This window comes from Mauremys mutica, chromosome 12, assembly GCF_020497125.1.
Source record: "Mauremys mutica isolate MM-2020 ecotype Southern chromosome 12, ASM2049712v1, whole genome shotgun sequence".
Taxonomy (NCBI): Eukaryota; Metazoa; Chordata; order Testudines; family Geoemydidae; genus Mauremys; species Mauremys mutica.
Window position 1 is genome coordinate 76,416,090 of NC_059083.1, and position 20,726 is coordinate 76,436,815.

General features: G+C 37.5%; 1 protein-coding gene across 4 annotated transcripts in view; it reads left to right on the top strand.

The window, feature by feature from the left end:
• Positions 1-20,726, top strand: part of CEP112 (centrosomal protein 112) — a 271,084-nt gene that overhangs the window by 205,710 nt on the left and 44,648 nt on the right. For 3 of the 4 annotated variants that reach the window (XM_044984032.1, XM_044984034.1, XM_044984033.1), the window contains 2 exons: positions 14,931-14,993; positions 19,992-20,141. In XM_044984032.1, the coding sequence (XP_044839967.1) occupies positions 14,931-14,993; positions 19,992-20,141 (213 nt within the window). Of the gene's footprint in view, positions 1-9,861; positions 9,971-14,930; positions 14,994-19,991; positions 20,142-20,726 lie in introns of those variants that run through there. The other variant, XM_044984036.1, reaches the window with a different exon arrangement.

Sequence of the window (20,726 nt, forward strand, 5' to 3'; positions counted from 1 at the left end):
AACACATTCTTCCCATTTCTTTGCATTATCTTTACGCACTTCCTGTGGTGCCCTTTCTGGAAATCTAGTCTGAAATTTCAAAACTTCATCCTTTACATATATCGATAAGCACTTTAGTTCAGAAAATGTTAGGGTTGATATCTGAATCTTGACCTTTCTAATCACAAACTACACTGCTGATTTTCAATTAATAATTTCATATTGCAGAATTACTATTTATTCCTACTTCTTCCAGTGTCTTTTTCCTTTCCTACTTAACCAGTATCTCTAATACACTAATTTTACCTGGCATTCCATGACTACTTGGCTTCCTTTAGAGTCTCTTATCAAGGACTTTATCAAAGTCTTTTAAAAGGTCCAAATAAATTATTTCTGTAACTTCTCCTTTATTCACTATTTTGTTGTCTCCTTCAAAGAAGTCTGAGAGTTTGGAGAGGTGCAGTTTTCATCTACAGAAGCTGTGGTGATTTGACCCTGTCTTACCATTCTTCTCTATTTATAATTTATAATTTCAGGTAATTTGCCTGGTTTACTGGTTTGTAATTCCCAGGATGAGCCTAGTTCTTTTTATAAAGATAAGGACAACACTGGCTACTCTCCAGTGTAGTAGCTGATTGAGATGCAAGATTAAAAAAATTTTTAGCAGTTCAACCAGTTCATTCTTAAATTCCTTCAAAATTGTTGAATGACTACCAACTGGTGGTAGTGTAATTTAGAGGAGAGGTCCTGTAACTGGTTCCTTGTGAGTGGACCCCATGCTTGTATGGAGCCACATAGATTTCAGTGTGTTCATTTGCATAATCTGATCTGATGATAAATTATCGTTTAGTTTAAACATCTTTTCTTTTGACATCTCACCATCTGACAATCCCTCATCTTATTACATGGGATAAATAAGTCTGGGTAGATATCTCCCCAACATCCTGTACGATAAACACACAGGGTAGATGAAGTAATATCGTTTATTGGACCAACATCTGTTTGTGAAAGAGACACTTTCAAGCTTCTTCAGGTCCTTTCAGCAGCAGACATTGGTCCAATAAAAGATATTACTTAACCCACCTTGTCTCTCTAATATCCTTGGATCAACATGGTTGCAACGAAACTGCAATGAACGCACAAGTCATTTAGCTTCTCTGCAATCTCTCTATTCTCCTTGAGTGCTGCCTTTACTCCATAGAGTAATGCAGCAGGCACACTACTCTTTTAGGCTTTCTGCTTTTGATATTTAACAAATGAAACTGCATTTTATCATATGGAATTTGTACAATATGTTCTTGCTTTGTAAATATTCATTTGGATATCTAAATTATTCACTGTGGTTTTCTTTTTAATATAGTTTTCTGTTTAATAGTGCACACTAATGCAAAGCATCTGTTTGCCCCATACATTTATACTTGTGTAGCATTTGTATGCATTGTCTCCACTGTCATTGATATCCTTCATTTCTTTGGAATTAACTTAAGAAATTTTGCAGTTTTTTGTTTTTCGAAGTGGGAGGATGGGAAGTGGATGGTTGGGAAATAGGGAGTGGGTAAAATGATGTTATTAGCCCTACGTAGTCTTTAATGTGAAAAAACAAAAGTGTTCCAAAATGACTTGCTTGCAGCTGCAGAACATGTCACGGAATAAAAACACAGTTATTAAATGGGTGAGAAAGAATTATAATTGTTTTGAAGTTCTTATGATCAGCCTGCATATGCTTCATTGTAATATGATACTAAAGTGCCTCAATTATGATTTGTATATTTTGGTGCCAGAAGGTTTTTTTTTCTTATGCTAAATTATTAAGTTCTCTCAGCTGCTGGGCTGTCATATAGAGATACAGTAAATCACGTTATATTTTGTCATGGATTACACAGAGCAATAAATTTGGGAATAGAGATCAAAGTAGTTTCACAATCACATCTGAGTGTAGAAGGGGTGTTTAACTTGTAGAAAATCTGATTTAGGTGAAACTGTTGCAGTTCTTGTGTGAATTTGAAATGAATTTGGGTGTTTGATTGAAAATGAATGAGGTACAAATCCCAAAAAGAGTTTTCTTTTTAGTATTTAGTTCAGAGGAGTTAATTCTGACCTACAACTGCAGAACTGAACACAGATAAATAATTCAACATTGAGAATGTTAGTCTCCAAAAGTCTTGTTTGTGTTTTTTAATTGCTTTCATGACTGAGCAATGTATTCCATTCTACTTTTAATTAGGATTTTGCTCGACTTACAGCACCAATGACTAACCATGTGCAATACTTTCTGGCTCATGAAGTTGTACTATTCTTTTTTGGAAGCTTTTGTTTTATCTGAAACTATTAAAAGTAATCCAAGGTAATCTCACTAAGGAACACTGGTTACTTCAAATAATGGGCTTGGGGTTTTTTTGGCTCTGCTTCCCAACCGTAGGGCTTTTCTATTTATTACACTGCTACATCAACCCCCCCTTTATAATACTTACATTTCATGGAATAAAAACCCCTCTCGGAATGATGCACACTTATGATTTTTTTATTTTAATCATTATCTTCTAGTTAAAAGTTGCTTTTATTGCCTCAAAATGTAACTGAAAATGAGAGTCTGTCACACTCATCTAGCACATACATTCTAATCTTTCTGTACTCTCTCCAAAAGCCTTTCGCTCATGTACCATAAATTGATAAAGACCAACAGTCAAATGCTTAGCTGATGTAAATTGTTATAGCTTCATTGACATCATTGTGGCTATGGCAGCTTATCTCAGCTGAGTATGTGTCCCCAAATTCTGACAGATTCTGCCTATTGTAGAACTCAGACCAGGTTAGCCTTTAGATGAGCCAATGATCATAGCATATATTTGAATGACATTACTACCTAGTGTTAACGTGTAGTATTTAAGAAAATGACTTGAGCTAGTGACTTTATTCACTCCATAAATGTGTCTGTGATATAAGTGGAGCTGGCAGTGACCCTTATATTTAGGGTTTCTCACACTTTGCATTAATAAAGATACTTAGAATCTTTTTGGGAAGCTCTAAGAGTATGCACAGATAGCATGTGTTTATAAAGTCATAAAGATTAACATAAGAACAAAAGAACGGCCGTACTGGGTCAGACCAGTAGTCCATCCAGCTCAGTATCCTGTCTTTTGACAGTGGCCAGTACCAGATGCTTCAAAGGGAATGTGCAGAACAGGGCAACTATTAAGTGATCCATCCTCTGTCATCCAGTTACAGCTTCTGCCATATTGAAGATTTAGGGGACACCCAGAACATGCAGTTGCATCCCTAACCATTTTGGCCAATAGCCATTGATGGACCTGTCCTCCAAGAACTTATCTAATTTGTTTTTGAACCCAGTTGTACTTTTGGCCTTCACATTATCATCTGAACATAAGAATGGCCATACTGCATCAGACTAAAGGTCCATCCAGCCCAGTATCCTGTCTGCCGACAGTGGCCAATGCCAGGTGCCCCAGAGGGAGTGAACCTAACAGGTAATGATCAAGTGATCTCTCTCCTGCCATCCATCTCCACCCTCTGATAAACAGAGGCTAGGGACACCATTCCTTACCCATCCTGGCTAATAATCTGCCAACAAGTTCACAGGTTGTGACTGTGCTTTGTGTGAAGAAGTACTTCCTTATGTTTGGTTTAAACCAGCTACCTATTAATTTCATTAGGTGACCCCTGGTTATCGTGCTATGGAAAGGGGAAAATAATACTTCCTTATCCACTTTCTTCACATCATTCATGATTTTATACACCTTTATCAAATCCCCCCTTATTTGTCTCTTTTCTGAACTGAACAATCCAATTTTTTTTATTGTCTCCTCATATGAAAGCTGTTCCTAATCATTCTTGTTGCCATTATCTGTTCCTTTTCCAGTTCTAATATATCTTTTTTGAGATGGAGCAGCAGAATTGCATGCATTATTCAAGGTATGGGCGTACCGTGGATTTATGTAGTGTCATGATTATATTTTCTGTCGTATTATCTATGCCTTTCTTACTGGTTCCTAACATTGTCAGCTTTTTTGACTGTTGCTGTGCATTGAGCAGATGTTTTCAGAGAACTGTCCACAGTGACTCCAAGATCTCTTTCCTGAGAGGTAACGGCTAATTTAGACCCTTTCATTTTGTATGTGTAGTTGGGATTATGTTTTTCCAGTGTTTATTGCTTTGTACTTATCAACACTGAATTTCATCTGCCATTTTGTTGTCCAGTCACCCAGTTTTGTGAGATCCCTTTGTAACTCTTCACAGTCAGCTTTGGACTTAACTATCTTGAGTAATTTTATATCATCTGAAGATTTTGCCACTTTCATGTTCACCCCCTTTTCCAGATCATTTATGAATATGTTGAACAGCACATGTTCCAGTACAGATCCTTGAGGGACTCGGCTATTTAGCTCTCTCCATTGTAAAATCTGATCAGTTATTCCCGGCCTTTGCTTCCTTAATCTTTTAACCAGTTACTGATCCATGAGAAGACCTTCCCTCTTAGCCATGACTGTTTACTTTGCTTAAGAGCCTTTGGTGTGGGACCTTATGAAAGGCTTTCTGAAAATCCAGGTACATCATATCAACTGGATCATGTCTGTCCACATGCTTTTTTGACTCCCTCAGAGAATTGTAATAGATCGGTGAGGCATGATTTCCCTTTACAAAAGCCATGATGACTCTTCCCCCAACGTATCGTGTTCATTTAAAAAGGAAAAGCATATTGGTGTAGAAAATAATCTACTGTAATAATTAAAACACTTGAGAGAATATATTTGCCAAGGTTTGAAACTGAAGTAAAGTTTTACATACAAGTGAGATGAATTTGAGAGCTGATCTGCTAATCTCTAAAATTTAAACAGATGATGTACAAAGTATTTTAATATATTGAATAGCAACCAAAATTGCTTGAGTTGACCAATCCTAGGGTCATTTGTGTCAAATTATGTAGTATTGAATTTTGGTATAAAGCATAATGTTGTCAGACTCATAGAAATATTCCAGAAGGTGGAGGTTTTTTAAGTAAATGGGCCCCATTTACATTAGCTCTTTGATGTTAAATTCTTTGCTGCACATCAGAGAACAGTTGCTTCTTCCCTGAAGCAAGTTTTCGTTTTCTCTTCCCTTCCTCCCTTCTCCCACCTCTTTTTTTTTCTTGTTTTAAGTTTGCTTACACTTCTGTCAAGATAATTAGTGAGCATCAACTTGCATGTGACCATTATTTGACTAGTTTTTGAAAAGTGACTAGTTCTTAGCTAGTTTCTTAAACCTGCTTCTCTGTCAGTGCATTGGGATATATATATACACAAAACACCCTCTAGAGTTCAGGGGAGCTGTCCTTTTAAATCATCTATATTTTAAAGAGAGACTAAGGATGAAATCTTTGCCCAGATCAATGGCAAAACTCCCATGTACTTCAAGAGGGGCAGGATTTCACCCTAAATCTTTAAATATCATGACCTCTTAGCCATATTAGTTATTTTTACTGAAGCAACTAATTTGTTTCCCATTAAATTTACTTACAGTAATTAAAACTTCAGTTGTATACCACTACTCTTTTATCTGGAAGTCACTATTTGAAGGCTGAAAGATTTGCATTGACATTGTTTACACCTCTCTGACCTTCTCTTTTTTATTACTTCAAAAAAAAAATCATTGCTCTAACATACATTGATTCTGCAAGGTGTTCCACCAAGTCCTGGAGGTGCTGTGTGCTCTCAGCTCCTATAGCCTTCAGTGGAAGTTGAAGGTGCTCTGCCACTCCACAATTCATTGAGTTCCTTGCAGGACTGAGCCCATAACCACTGGGAAGTTGTGGTTTATCATACTTTTCATAAAAGTAAAAAAGAAATACCGGTACTAGCATAAAGCAAATTATTATTTTAGCAGCAGTTCATTGTTTCTTCTTCATTGTAGGTGTTGCCAAAATTACTTGTACGGTTGAATGCCATATCCTTATACCTTGGAAAAGGCAGTACTCTGTCTACAGTGCATTCATTAATGACAGACCACTTTGCAGAATGCTAGAAAATCAGATCTCAGGAAACTGACACCTCTTGGCATGGATGTCCACAAGAAAACTTATGGGGTGGGAAGAATTAAAGAAAATGGGCTGTTCTTATGTCTGACTTGGTGTAATAGTGACTTGTAATAATTTGATGGTATATCAACCAATCAATTATTTGACATCTGGCAGTGACTAAAAAAGTAAAAGTTAGGCAGTGAAAATTATGAAATGAAATATGCTTCATAAAAACAATAACATGGATTTTGAGACATTAATAGTTAAATAAAAATCAAAAGGTGACAACTAAATACAGTTTTGAGGTCAGATTGTTCTCTCATGTGAGATTCATGTCTGTGTAACTCTGTTGACATTGGTGGAGTTACTCTTACTTTACACTCAAGTAAGAGGAGAAGTGGGCCCATTATTTGAGATTTTCTTTGTGTAGATACCATTTAAAATAATACTTTTGTCTTCATGTACAAATTAGACTATATTTACAAGTGACCAGATTTACAAGCTACAAAGAACAGCAAATGAACGGCAGATTTCTGTCATGTCATTCCAGTAAACAATATTTGGCAGGCTGAAGTAGTTAGTAGGTGACCATGATGATAGGTGAAAATTAGTAGGATGAAACTCTGTTTGGTTATATCCATACTATTTGTATTTCTAATACTATGAAACTACAGACAACTTTACAAGGGAATTTTCCTTTAGTCCTACTCTTAAGGCGATAATATTTAAGGCTGTAGTCCCTGTTATCTGAAGTAATGACTCTATTTACCGTAGGATATTCCACGTTGTAACTTCCTCAAGACCATCTAAACCAAGGGGTCTCACAAGAATTTTTTTGGTGGCCTCAGAGTGTGGCCACCAATTCTTGCTGGTAGCCGCTCTGACAATTTTTCCTAAAATACCTCATTAACTTTAGGAAAAACAAAAAACATGAAATTTACATGTCCAAATCATTGTAATTTTCTTCTATAGGTTTTTATTGCAGACTCAATAATAAAAATAATGTACAGTTGTCTCTATTCTTTACTGGACCTAAACAGAATAGAAACAAATAATGTGCTTTGCACGTTCTTGTCTTTTTTTGTTGTTGTTTCTTGTGCTTTTTTGGTGGCTTTTTTTCTTTTTAAGTCTTGCTAGCTAGTAAGCCTGTTTTTGTGAAAAGTGATATTTTTATGTTTGTTAACACTGCTTCCCCCCAAGAGGCTGTGGCCCCACAAAAAGCCGCTTGTGGCCGTGTAAACGGGTTGGACTCACCCCCGCGGCGCCTCCTGCTGGTGACTCATGGAATTAGCTCCGTCCAGCGCCGGAGCGCCCTCTGCAGGCCAGTGATCCACCTGTTCGTCTGGCCCCCGTGTCCCTCCCTGGACCCGGTGCCCCTTTCTCTGGGGTGCTGCCCCCTGACAATAACCCCCGTCTCTCTGGGCCTCCCCTCCTTAGGGAACCCTCACCCTCTATCCCTACCTTGCCTCAGTGTATGGCTACTGCCAGTCATTGTCTAGCCCCCCACTCTGGGCAGACTGCAGTCTCAGCCAACTCATCCCTGGCAAGGAGGGTTTGGACCTGCTGCTTTGTCCTACCCCTGGGCCGCCCTCTGCAACCCACAGTACCTATCGGCCCACTCGTAGGCCGCAGCCTGGGGCTTTCTAGGCTGGAGCTCCCCGGCTCCTCAGCCTTCCCCAGCCCTGCTGCACTCAGGTACCTGGTCTCTCTTTCCCAGCAGCTAGGCCCATCTCTCTCTGAAAGCAGAAGAGAGACTGTCTGGGCTCCTAGCTTCCCTGCCTTTTATAAGGCCCTGCTCCTCAGTTTGGGGTGTGGCCCCCAGCTGTAGCCACTTCCCCAATCAGCTCAGCTCTGTCAGGCCACTTTTAACCCCTTAAAACCCCGGAGCAGGGTCCACCCTGCTACAGGCCGCATATGAGAAACACTGATCTAAACTAGGGGGTCTCAAACACTTGCAGCCTACGGAGTTATTTCCTGTGGCCCGCCATAGGTACCGACTCCACCGGCAGCCAGGCTCCCCTCACCACCCGCCCCCCCCCTCAGCACGCTGTATCCCCGCTCCTCCACCTACCTCCCAGTGCTTCCTGCTGCCAAACAGCTGTTTGGCAGCTCTTAGGACTTTCCAGGAGGGAGGGGGGAGGAGCGGGGACGTGGTGCCCTCAGGGGAGGAGGCGGAGCTAGGGTGGGGATTTGGGGAAGGGGTTGGAATAGGGGCAAGGAGGGGGCGGAGTTGGGCCAAGGACTTTGGGGAAAGGGTTGGAAGAGGCAGGGCAGGGCCTCATGGATTACATGAGCAGTCTGAGGTATGAAGTTCAGCATGTATGATTCCTTGCTGTGAGTGGTTGGGAAGAATGTTTTTTAAAAGTGGCAATGTATTTTGTATGAATAGTTACTCTAAAAAGTTATTTCCATTACAGCTATGTTGATAGACTGTTAGTGTAGATCATCATCAGTCTTACTGACCACATAAGGAATAGTTACAGGTGTTTATATTTTATTAAAACCCCTCTTCACATTACAGTTTTTAAAAAGTTAATACACTGACTTTTAATAGCATACTATATTACGCTTCATTTTTTACTATACTTTTGTATCGTTGTATGAAAAGGTTTTAGTGATGCGACCCTCTGGCCAATGTACTAGTCCTCATGTAGCCCTCATGGTGATTTGAATTTGAGATCCCTGATCTAAACAGATGACCACGTATTAATGTTTGGATAGGATTTTTTGAACAATTAGAAAAAGGTGTCTTTCAAATATAAATACCAAGCTCCCACCAAATAGCCTTTTGCTGTCTCTGCCCCATCCTCCCCAATTATTTGTTATCTAATTGAATGTCATATTGCGGATTCTGTGCTACATTGGGGCTGCTTTGCTCAGTTGTACTGGTGCAAAGCAGCCCTAGAGAAGATTTCTTACTGGATATGGGAAATCCGTGGCTGCTGGAATGGGTTCTTCTCCACCCTCCCAGCTGCTGACTTGGGGAATTTAGCTGGGGTTTCCTTATTTTCAGCAAGTCCTCAGGTTCTGAAATGACCCCTGGGGTTCATTGGCAGTCCACATAAATTAGAGTAGTCTTCATCCCTAGGATATCTTTGCATCCCCCATGCCTTCTTCTTTGCCCCCACCAATCTTGCATCAAGAGCTCCTTAGCTACAATGGAGAATCAGGGCCCATAAATGACCTTCACTGTGGAGTCTGTAATAGAGGAATAGGATAGCTCAATTTAGTGATAAATCCCTGTAATGTTCTATGTAATAGATGATTGATTTCATAGTTTTGCAGTTTGCTCTTGCTAATGCTTATGTTGCCTCTTCTGATTGTTCTAAAAGCTGCTGTTACTGCTTGTCTTCTGCTGGTGACAATATGAACATTCTGGTGTCAGGGCTGGGTGCTCACAGCTAGTCTTCACATGCCATCACGGGGGAGATCAATTTCAGAGCTAAAAAGCTAGAGCTGCTAGTGTAGACAATCCCAAACACTATCACCTGCTGCATGGCACAGGAATCTTAAAGGAGGATGAAAATAGATTTTAAAAAGCAGACATAGATATGCAGTGAGGTCCTGCACTTTATTCCACCATTGAAATGTTATCTGAATGGTGATTGAATCACTTAGCCATGCTAGCACTAAACAAACCAGTGTTTGTCCACCTCATTTTCTTTGCCTAGAAGTGGAATCATTAGATCTGTGAGGATGAAGGAAAAAACTGTAGGCAATATATATCCTTTAATCTGCTTGCACAACTCTCACTGGCATCAGTCTGACTTCAATGGATTGTAGGCAGTATATGACCCTAATTATGCACACTACACCTGTATACCTTATCTTTTGATCATTAACCACCTTGTTTTGCATATGTTTTGTAGATGTCTCCAAAGAATGGGAGATTTTGAATGCCATATGTTCTTCAGTAACCAGGCAAAACCAGGATGAGTTAAGGACAAAATCATAAACTTGGAATTTCTTGCTATTATAGGCAGAAGTAAGAGCCTTAACATTTCATAGAAACCCTGCCATATTTGGAAACTAAAAGACATATTTTGCCAGAACCAACTCTACTTGTCATTATCTTTCTTCTCCGCTTTTACTCATCAAGATATTTGTTTATAAATAGAAACTTTGACTTACATAAGTAACCTTCTGTTGCTGACTCATTCAGGAGAGTTATAATCTAGTATTTATGATGTCAGAAGTAGAGCTGGGCAAATAATGGATTTTTCGGTTTGCTGACAGTGCCAAAATGTAGGCAAAAAGCTTCATTTTGGATCAAACCAAAAACCATTTTTTCTAACTGTTTTGGTGAATTGAAAAACAGTATCAAGTCAGGTCAAAATGTTTCTTTTTGAGCTGACATTTTTACGAAAGCAGAGGAGTAGATTCATAAGATTCCGGGAAGGGGACCTCCTTAATAACCTTTTGCCCAATGGTTAGGGTTCTGTCCTGGAATGTGGTCAGCACAGGTTCAGCCCCCCACCCTTGCCTAATATGGAGAAGAGATTTGAACTTGGATCTCCTACATTGCATAGGAGTATCCTAGCCACACAAGCTATGGGATATTTTGGTGTGAGTCTTTGTCAATCTCTCCTGTTGAAGCTGTGCCACATTTTATAAATAATTAAATCGTTATTGGAGCAGGGACTTGGGTCTCCTACATCTTAGGTGAGTGCCATAATTGTCAGGCTATAGAGTTATTCTCACTCTTTGTATTCTCTCATTCTCACTCTCTCATTTATTTGCCAAAAAAAAAAAAAAAGTCCACTTAGCTCTAATCAGAACTGATCACAAGGTAAGTGGTTATAATGTCATTAAAACAGGACCATAGTTCCACTGAGTGGAAGAATGGAATGATGAAAAGTTGTTTTCTCTTTACACGCAAATATCTTGCTAATCAGCAATGTTGTTACTGAAAAGTAGATTAAAGTTTTTGATAACACACAGTATTTTTCAGACTTTTCTGGAGTGTGTTCCCATAATTGGTTGCTATGTTTAAGTTCCTTTATTTTTAATAGTACTATTGTATTTCATGAAAAGAAGAAAATAAAATTCAGTCTTCAGTAACATAGTATCCAATATTTCAAACATCATATACTGTAGGCTATGGGTCTAATACCATTAAATTGTTTGTATTTGATGTTCCATTGAAGTCAGTACAGTTTTACTTAGCATCTATAGTTTGGATATAAACAGTATGAATTATAGATGTATGAAACTTGTTACAAAACTGTAGTTGCTTTTTACAGCTGAAAAACTGTAACAAGGCCATAAAATATTTTGTTTTAATACAAAAGACTCTACTCTGTAACATAAACTAAGTACATACAACATTTTCACAATAAAGTCATTTTTAACTAAAGTTTGTCTTAAAACATGTGAAACGAAACAAAAACTACCATGGCTTATTGAATTTAAGCCCTTTTACTATGAAAATGCATGTCATAGCTGATGTTTCAGCCAGATGTGAATTACAGAAGTTACATAAAGCCCATGAAAAACTAGGTTTTAGGACCATTAACTGTATTGACCCTGCTGTCCATTGCTATGAAGTTAGACCGTAATGAATACTGCCTGACCTTCCACAGGATTGTTATCCAGTTTGATTCCTCTTCATCATTGTTTCTGAAATACATGTCACCTGAAAGTGAGGAAATATGCTAAAATTAATACAGAAGCAGCTTATGTTTCATATAGTACATGATCATATTGGCCTATTATGACAGGTGGACCCAGTTTTGAAACAGTCCATGAAAACTGATGCTTCTTTTCACCATTCCATTTTTAGTCTCCTCATCTGTCAGGATAAATTTAATTTAAATCCTAAACTATATTCTCTAAATATAGTTATATGTAAGCACTACATAGAAAAATGCTTACCCAGCACAAAGCCTAAGTAAGAGCGCTTTTGCACAGCCATGTTCCATGTGTTGGCAAGGGGCAGATTTGCCTTCCCAGGCTACAAAGCAACAGCCCATAGTCAAAGATCTCAAATGAATATGGGTGCAGGTTCTGTGCAAAATGGGGATGTCATATGTTCTGGAGTAACATAAGATAATTGAAGTGGATCCCCATTGTATCACCATAGGTTTTTTTTAAAAAAATCAATTTGATTGACCAGTGTGATATAACTTGCAGAAATTGCGTACTATGTAGCACCAACTGCAGTGTCTGTGCTTTAAAGTCCTGTAAAATGGGACAGAACTACGTATAAAAGTTGAAGCATATACTTTCAAGTGTCCACTAGTTTTAGGGGCCTCAATTTTTAGGTGCCCAACTTGAGAAACGTAGAGCCTGATATTCAGGTGTGCTCAGCACTCACTTTTCTATTGATTTCAGGGAGAGCTGTGAATGCTGAGCACCTCCGAAAGTTTAGGCTTGAACGTGTATATAAAAATTTGGGGTTAATTGATGAATTTAAAGAAGAGCAGTAAATGAGCTATTGAGGGTTGGTTTGCACTTCTGATTCCATCTTATTAAAGCTGTTATGATGTCTTTAGTTTTAAAAAATTAAACACAATAGTTAATTTTAAATCAGATTACTATAAACAGTATTATAGAGGTTTGTGTTCCGCTAAGAGTAAAGCCTTGAAATTTAGCAAGTTTCTTCTTCAGATCTTTTTGGTCATTGTTTGTCAAACTGGCTGCCCCAGCTCAGTTCGGTGTGGACTAACTTCTGATATGTTTGTGAAAGTTATGGGTGTGTGCTTGTCTTATTTATTAAGATTTCTTCTTTGGGTTCAAGAGGTTATAAAATTGACTATATGAGAGATGAAGTCCTTCAGTCTCAGGCAGATTAAGAGTGAACACAAGGTTAATGTGACACACTTTGCACTGTCTTGCTAACAGCTCACTTGCTCTCCACACACACACTACCTATCTATCTATCTATCTATATATATATGTGTGTGTGTGTGTGTGTGTGTATGAAAAATCTGAGAGTATAAAGTAACTTAATCTTTCTACTACAGTAAGTATTTTTTAAATTTGCCCTAAAGATAAACAGCCAGTTACAATAATTTTATGACCCACAGTGGTGGCAATAAGTGATCTGAAACCAGAAGACTATTAAAGAAAAAAGTGTTAAATGCAGAAAAGTGTAGATTGGAACAAACTGTGTGATGCTTCCACACAACAAATTCTTCTTCAATTAACCCATCACTATATCATATATTGGCTAGGACTGAGTGGACCCCATATTCAGTAGATTACCTAAATTAGACAAACAGATTACTTTTAAATGTAATTCACCTGTTATTTCAGAATCTTTGTTTACTTCACTTCACTTAGAGAAATTAATAGAATCTTAGGCACAGATTTAAAGGTAGCGCATCCACTCATGATCTAGAACACTTGATTAGTCCTACAATTAAATGGTAACATTCTCGTCTCCCTTGGACTTCAAAATTATACTCATTCACTAGAGAAGTGTTTCTGATGATACTTGAGAGCAGGTGTATTTCATACCATACAATAGTTAAATATGGAAACAGCTATGCATCGTACAGCTTTGTACTAGTTAAATCTGAAGAAATTTGCGATTTAAAAATGAAATATTTTGGTGAAATATAAATTTTCTTAACTGACTAATATATTTTACATTAAAAATAGCATTTAGAAGGGCATTGATTGTAAAAGTTTTCATATTCTTCTAAATTAGCTGTTTCACATTTTCTGTACTATTTTAACGTATATTCATTAAGACTCTGATCTTGCAGACTTACGCATGTCTGCAACTTTAGCATGTGTAGTCACATTGAAGTAAATCAGACTATTCGCTTGAGTGAAGATACATGCATAAGCATTCACAGGATTTGGAGCCTTAAATCCCAATTTTGCAACTGGCTCCACACAGTGCCCCTACGCCATACAGAGCCCTGTTGGTTTTAGCTCCACACTGACATTGGGGTCTGCCTGCACAGAGCCAGCTGCTGCATCAGGGCTTTGTGATGGATTCTGTCCTGTCTAATGTTGTGAACAGATCCCTTTGAAAGGCTGCTCACCCTAGACTTGCTTCAAAACTCAGCTTTCAGAGTACTCTTTTACTGAAAGATACATTTTTCTCAGACATTTAGCCTCAAATTTTAGAAGCAAGAATACGAGAACCATTAACATAACATTTATGAGGAAACTTTTTGAGACAGGTCTATCGGCTGTAGTACAGCAATGGCTTTTAAATCTCCAACCCATTTCAGAATTGTTTCCTTAGTTTGGATGAAAACTAATGGTGAATTTAAGAGCTGTGGGTTTTTTCACTAGATTACAGCTACACCTGCTTCTCAGTTACCCATGATATCAGAACAACAAAGTGGCCTTGTTTCCAATTTTGTTTTATTCCTTATCTTTGAGATATAAAAGATATGCCAGGAGGCGGAAAGAGCTGTGTGTCAAAGAGGGCCCAAATGGTTCTGATGCATCTTGGGTTTGGTTTTCAGTTTAATAGCAGCAGTCTTAAAAAAGAAAGTAAGATTTGACAAAAGGAGCTTGCAGACATCAGCTGGCACATGAAAACATATAATACATGTCACACTGAACCCTCACAGCCTCCACTGGAACTTGTGGCTTTTTTCTTCCCTTTTTTCCTCTCACAGAGATGAAGTCATCCTGATAAACTTCTCTCTCTCTCTCTCTCTCTCTCTCTCCCCCTCCCTCCCCCCTCCTTTTTTTTTTTATCCGTAGAGGCCTTTATGTTTTTCTAATAATTGGCAGCAGAGGTACAATTTTTCCTCTCTTTTAAGTGATGAATAGTTGGCCCTAGATCAAAGACAAGCCCTTGTGGTTTTCTGGCTGCCACAAAAGGGCGTTGGAATTGGCACAGATCCCAGCTGCTTAGTGATAGGCATGTAGATGAGGTGCCAAGCGTAGGGGTCAGTGGCAAAGTGTCTGTACACATTCTTCATCTGAGCTAATCTGGTTTCCTTTTGTGTGTGTGTGTCTATTTCAGGCCAACAGCAGGTTGAAGCAGATTGAAAAGGAATACAGTCAGAAGTTGGCCAAATCTTCACAGGTAGGCAACATGAAAACAAGAACCTCAAATTAGTAAGCTTGATTTGGAATCTTAAAATGAAAAATGTATTTACCATACTTCTATTCTGGAACTTCATTTTTCTTGTGTCCAAAACTCCCTGCTACTCCCCCAAAATCAAATAGCAATTGCCTTTCCCAAATTTTATTACAGTACTTTAAAAAAAAATCCCAGAAAATTTAACGGACCAATTAAAGCCTTTTTTTTAAGCTTGCTGTTTCTTAGCTATTGGGAGTCAGATCCTGCCGGGAGCATGAGCACCATTAACAATGAGTCAATGAGAACAGTCATTGAGAATTGAGGCAAAATTGGCCCTGTATGCAGGCCTGCATAACCGTGCATCTTGTAAAAACGGCGAAGGTTATAGGCTATTACAAGGCAGTTCTTGGCCACATATCTGATGACAGGATTTTAGCCCAACTATGCAGTTTTGATATTTACCGTTTGTAGGGCTTTAACCAATCCAATAATTTTGTTGAATGCTGACGCAGCTTTTTAACAGCCCAAAACATTTTAAAAGAATTCTAGATTACATCATGACATAAAAGATAACTGCTTTTTCTTAATTGAGGGATTGTTTGTTCATTAACATAAAATGTTTTTGATGACCCTTGACATGGGAACTGAAAATGTATATTCAATTTACCGTTACAGTTCAAGTCAATCAAAAAAAATGGTGGTCGTAAGCAAGACAACCTATGGCACGTGTGCCGAAGGCGGCACGCGAGCTGATTTTCAGTGGCACTCGCACTGCCCGGGTCCTGGCCACCGGTCCGGAGGGCTCTGCATTTTAATTTAATTTTAAATGAAGCTTCTTAAGCATTTTAAAAACCTTATTTACTTTACATACAACAATAGTTTAGTTATATATTATAGACTTATAGAACAAGACCTTCTAAAAACTTTAAAATGTATTACTGACATGTGAAACCTTAAATTAGAGTGAATGAATGAAGACTCGGCACACCACTTCTGAAAGGTTGCTGACCCCTGGGTTACCTCTACATTGCAGACTTCTGCTGGACCAGCTGTTGATTGGGAGAGTGAAGAGGTGTGATCCATGACCAAGATAGCTAATCCAGCAAAGCCCTCTAGTGTAGATGCAGTTACACTGTTAAAACTGTGCTTTTACTGGTATAGCTTCCTTCGCTTGGTGAAGGAGGAAGTAGAATAAACTATACCAGTAAAAGCACAGCTTTGTCTGTATAAGCGGAGCCAACACTAGGGGTTCTTAGCCAGTGGTGGTATATTGGTACAGCATACCAGTAACATGCTCCTAGTGCATGGTTTTAGACAATGGTAGAATATGTAGATGCAATTGAAGGTTAAAGTGTAAAAACTGTCATGAGGATTTGCATGTAGCCATCGTTCTTCTCTGAGAAGCAAGAGTCTCACAACCACAAATGAAACCTTGAGTTTGGTTATAAAGGTTTATTCTCAGCAAAAGTAATATTGTCAAATATTCCCTTAATGCCAACAAATATAAGGAATGTTTCAAGCGCCCACATACTAGGCAGCAACATGGAAGTTACAAATCATCTCTTTTATTGTTAAGCCAGAAACACTTTGCAATTTATTAATAATAATGAATCTTAATTTCTATCTTCAAAATTTCTACTTTTCAAAGGAACGTCGCCAAAACTGTGGACATAAATACTGTGGTGGGATATCATAGGATTCTCAAGTCTGCTGCACTAAAAACTTAGGGCGCTATACATTTATCAGAAACCTTTGTAAATATGTTTTATATAATAAAGGACATTTCTTACAGTATATATAGCTATTATGTCTAGGTAAATAATATGCATTTCTAAAATAATCTAAATGCATATTTTCTGTGCATGCATTTACATGAAAGTGGGATGACTGACTGGAATGCCAACTTTAAAAACTTCCTTGAGAGACTTTTTATAAAATCCTCTTGCATTTGGTATGTCACCATGAAGAGAAATAAAAAGAAAACAAACCTCAAAAATAGATTGATATAATCCAGAAATTTTGACATCAATATAAAGAAATTCAGGCCTGAGGTTGAAGTTCCCTTAGCTACTAACTCTATAATAGCTTGCTATGTCTATGGCAGGTGGGGCATTTCTAAACAGCTCTGAATATGTAAAAGGCATAAACATCAAGGAGGGAGAGAAATAGCTTAGGATGTTACAAAAAGACTATATGAGTAATAAGGAATAAAACTGTCAAACTAAGATAATGAAAATTTAAACTGAAGATCAGGACAAACTTCATAGTAATAAAATGTATTAGTGGAATAGTCTTCCAAGAGAAGTGGTTTGAGACCCATTTAAGGAAACTGGACATTGCATTAGCAAATATACTGTAAGGAATGTCCTTTGTTATAGGGGGTTGGACTAGATGACCTAATCAATCTTTTACATTTCTACTTTTGGTGATTCTGTGACAACCATTGTAAGGGGTTTCTAAACAGTGGCTGATTTTACAGACCATACATTGTATGCTACAGTTATTTGATACAATGGGTGAGTTAAAGATGGGGTTTCATTCTGGATTTCTTTACTTTTGTGGGTTTGAATCAGACTCTTAGTGTTGTTTGAATATATTTTTTGTAGCTTAACATTAATAATGGGTCATTTGTAACTTTCATTTGGTTATGTTGCTGACATCAGCCTAATCTTACACTCTGTGGCCTCTTGGAATATTCACTTTTAACACCCACACAAAGAAGATATTCCCGGAAATTCTTTTTGAAGTTTATACAAATTAAACAATTAGATTTTTTTTTCCTGAGAATTACTGCCCAAAGCAGTTCCTTGTCTGGCAACTTTTGTCAAGATTTTCTTAAAATATTTTTAAAATGTTTATGTATGTCCAGGTTCTTAACCCAGTAAACTTCTAATAGAGGAAGTCTTCCCAGTATGTCAGTGCTTTCCTCTCCTACTGCTGCATTTTAACCAACTTACTATTTTTGTTACCCTAAATAAGATGGACAAAATTCAGCAGATACATAGTGATATAACTATGCATTGGTTATAAATAGCAAAGTAATGTAATTTATACTTATTTGGTATTTTCTGTCAAATGAGTGCAATTTACATTTGTTACCACCCTCTTCTACTTCCGTTTTAAATACCCAGTAAATACCAGATTGGTGCTAATTTTCTGACCCAGACTACCGTTTATATTGCTGCTGAATTCAGACTACAGACTTTTATTGGAGTTGCATTTGCTCAAATTAGCTCTGCATTTGTGCCCATTGATTTTACTGGTAGAAAACGGTATCTCAGTACTTAAATATAGAACTGAACATTTCTAAAGGACTGAATAGCAAGTTCTAATGTAAGTTCTTGTATTGCTCCATACCATCTGATCATTTTATAATCTTTTTTACCTTTTCAAAGATAATTTCCTTGTTATTGCAGACGCCTAATTATACCCAAATAATGTAAAACTTAATTTTCCACATAAAGGAGAACATTTTTGATCATTTATTATTCTTGATATTGCCTTTCTCTTAATTTACATTTGTATTTTACAGATGTTACTGATATTAATACCCATAATGTTCCTTGCTCATGTAGCTACAGGAATTAGAGATTCCTCCAATATCCATGCCCTTATGTTTTTACTGACAATTAGTTTGCCCCTTAAAAATTATGAAAGCATTAAGTCTAACCAGTTGTCAGTTAAATAAGAGTTCAAAGGGATACTGTCCATATGAAACTGGATATTGATAAAAGTTTAGATTATTAATAAGATAAGAAGTGTTAATTTTGCAATTTATGTCATTTGTATATTTTTGGCATTTTTGTCTATTGTCACTGAAACCGGCAGGATCAGTTTCACTTTTTATTTATAGTCTATCTCACTTTCTGGTTTTCATCCATTAGCAAACTGTAGGGAAATGAATTCACAATACATTTGTTTACAAAATTACTTCCCTTCTCCTCTCCCATGATTCCAATATTTTTATTTTAAAATATTTTATAACATTATTTATAATCATATCAGATATACATCTGAAACCTCCCATTTCCCCCCTAAATAAATTAAATAGCGTGGCCTTAAACTAGTTATGTCTCTACAGTCTAGGGGCCCCGTCCTGCAAACACTGACGCATGTGTGAGTAGTACAGTTATCATCACTGGACTATTCTTATGCTTCAGTGTTTTCAGGATTGGACTCTGTGGCCCTAGTAGAGCAACATAGCGTTAATCACATCAGTAGTTGCATTGATGTCAATGGGTCTGCTCTCATGCTTAAAGTTAAGCATGTGCTTAAGTGCTTCACTGGATCAGGACACTTGGGTCTAAGCATAGCATTCTATAATATATGCCCCTGAAGTGTGGCTTAATATGGCTTTCTACAGTGATAAAAAGGGTAAAACAACTAGATTTCAGATAGTCAACAAATCATGGGTGTTTCATGTAAAAAGTCCCTGGGCATTGAACCAGACCTCAAATTTATTGTTAAATAAAATACATTCCTCCCAACGACACAGGAATGCCCTGTCAAGTTTAACATTTCAGTTAAGTATGTAAAGTACAACTTTTTCTTACCTACAGTATCAAACTATGATGTATCTTTCAAACAGACAAAGAGCTATTAGCATGTTCATTTCAGTGTTCTTTGATTGTTATAGTGCAGAAAGTTCTGAAGCCTTGCTAAAAATCCCAAGAAGACATTTCAGTGAAGTGGAAAACTGGAAACATCTTATATGTTTGAGATCACAGATGTGCTTTGTTCTGATGAGTAAATATTATGGAATGTTATAGTGGAAAACTCTTCCAAATATTTTGTGTTCAGCAGTATTATGCCATTCACAGTTTTATTATATTCCTTTTCTCTGTGTGGAATTTCATGCTTGCCAGTGTGTAATATGTTAATTTAAAATATTTAGTTTGCACAGTGGAGTTTGCCAACTCCATTCTTGTATCAAGTATAAATACATGCAAAATACATACAGCTCACTGAACAAGGAGTTTTAGCATGCTGTTTTCTTTTTAGATCGTAGCTGAACTTAAGACAACCATTTCCTCTCTGACAGAGGAAAGCAGCCGGCAGCAGCTTGCTGCAGAAAGGCGGCTCCAGGATGTTGTACAAAAGTTTGAAGATGAGAAGCAGCAGATGATTAGAGATAATGACAGAGCAATCAAGGTAATCTGTGGAGTTCAGTCACTGATGCTACTAGCTGTTTTTGTGTAATTAAAATTTGAAATCATGGCAGTAGGCAAATGAATGCAGGTATCATTCTTGTTCATACAGCATTCAGTAATTGTATTCACTGGACTTTGACTTTGATGTATCCAGTGACTCAGTCTAACTTTCCTCTAGCAGATTTTATGCCTGCATAAAAAGTCACTTTTTGGCAAGTCCAATCCATTTACATGAAGCAAATGTTTGAAACTACCCTGTTCTTTTTCTTGAAGGCCTAGTTTAAGATATTCTCAGATAAACTCATTCATGTATTTAAGCATGTTTTCAGCATGATTCTGTATGCATTTATAAATATTGGTCCAGATCCACAGCTGCTGTAAATCAACACTGCACCAGTGACTTCAGGAGAGCTACACTAGTTTCCACTAGCTCAGAATCTGGCCCCCACACTCAACTTCCGAATTAAGGCCTTGATTCAGCAAAATATCCATTGCCAAATTCAGCACATGCTTAAGTGGTTTGTTGAATAGGAATGGAATTAATCACATCTTTAAATATATATTATTTTGTACCAAATTATTTCAT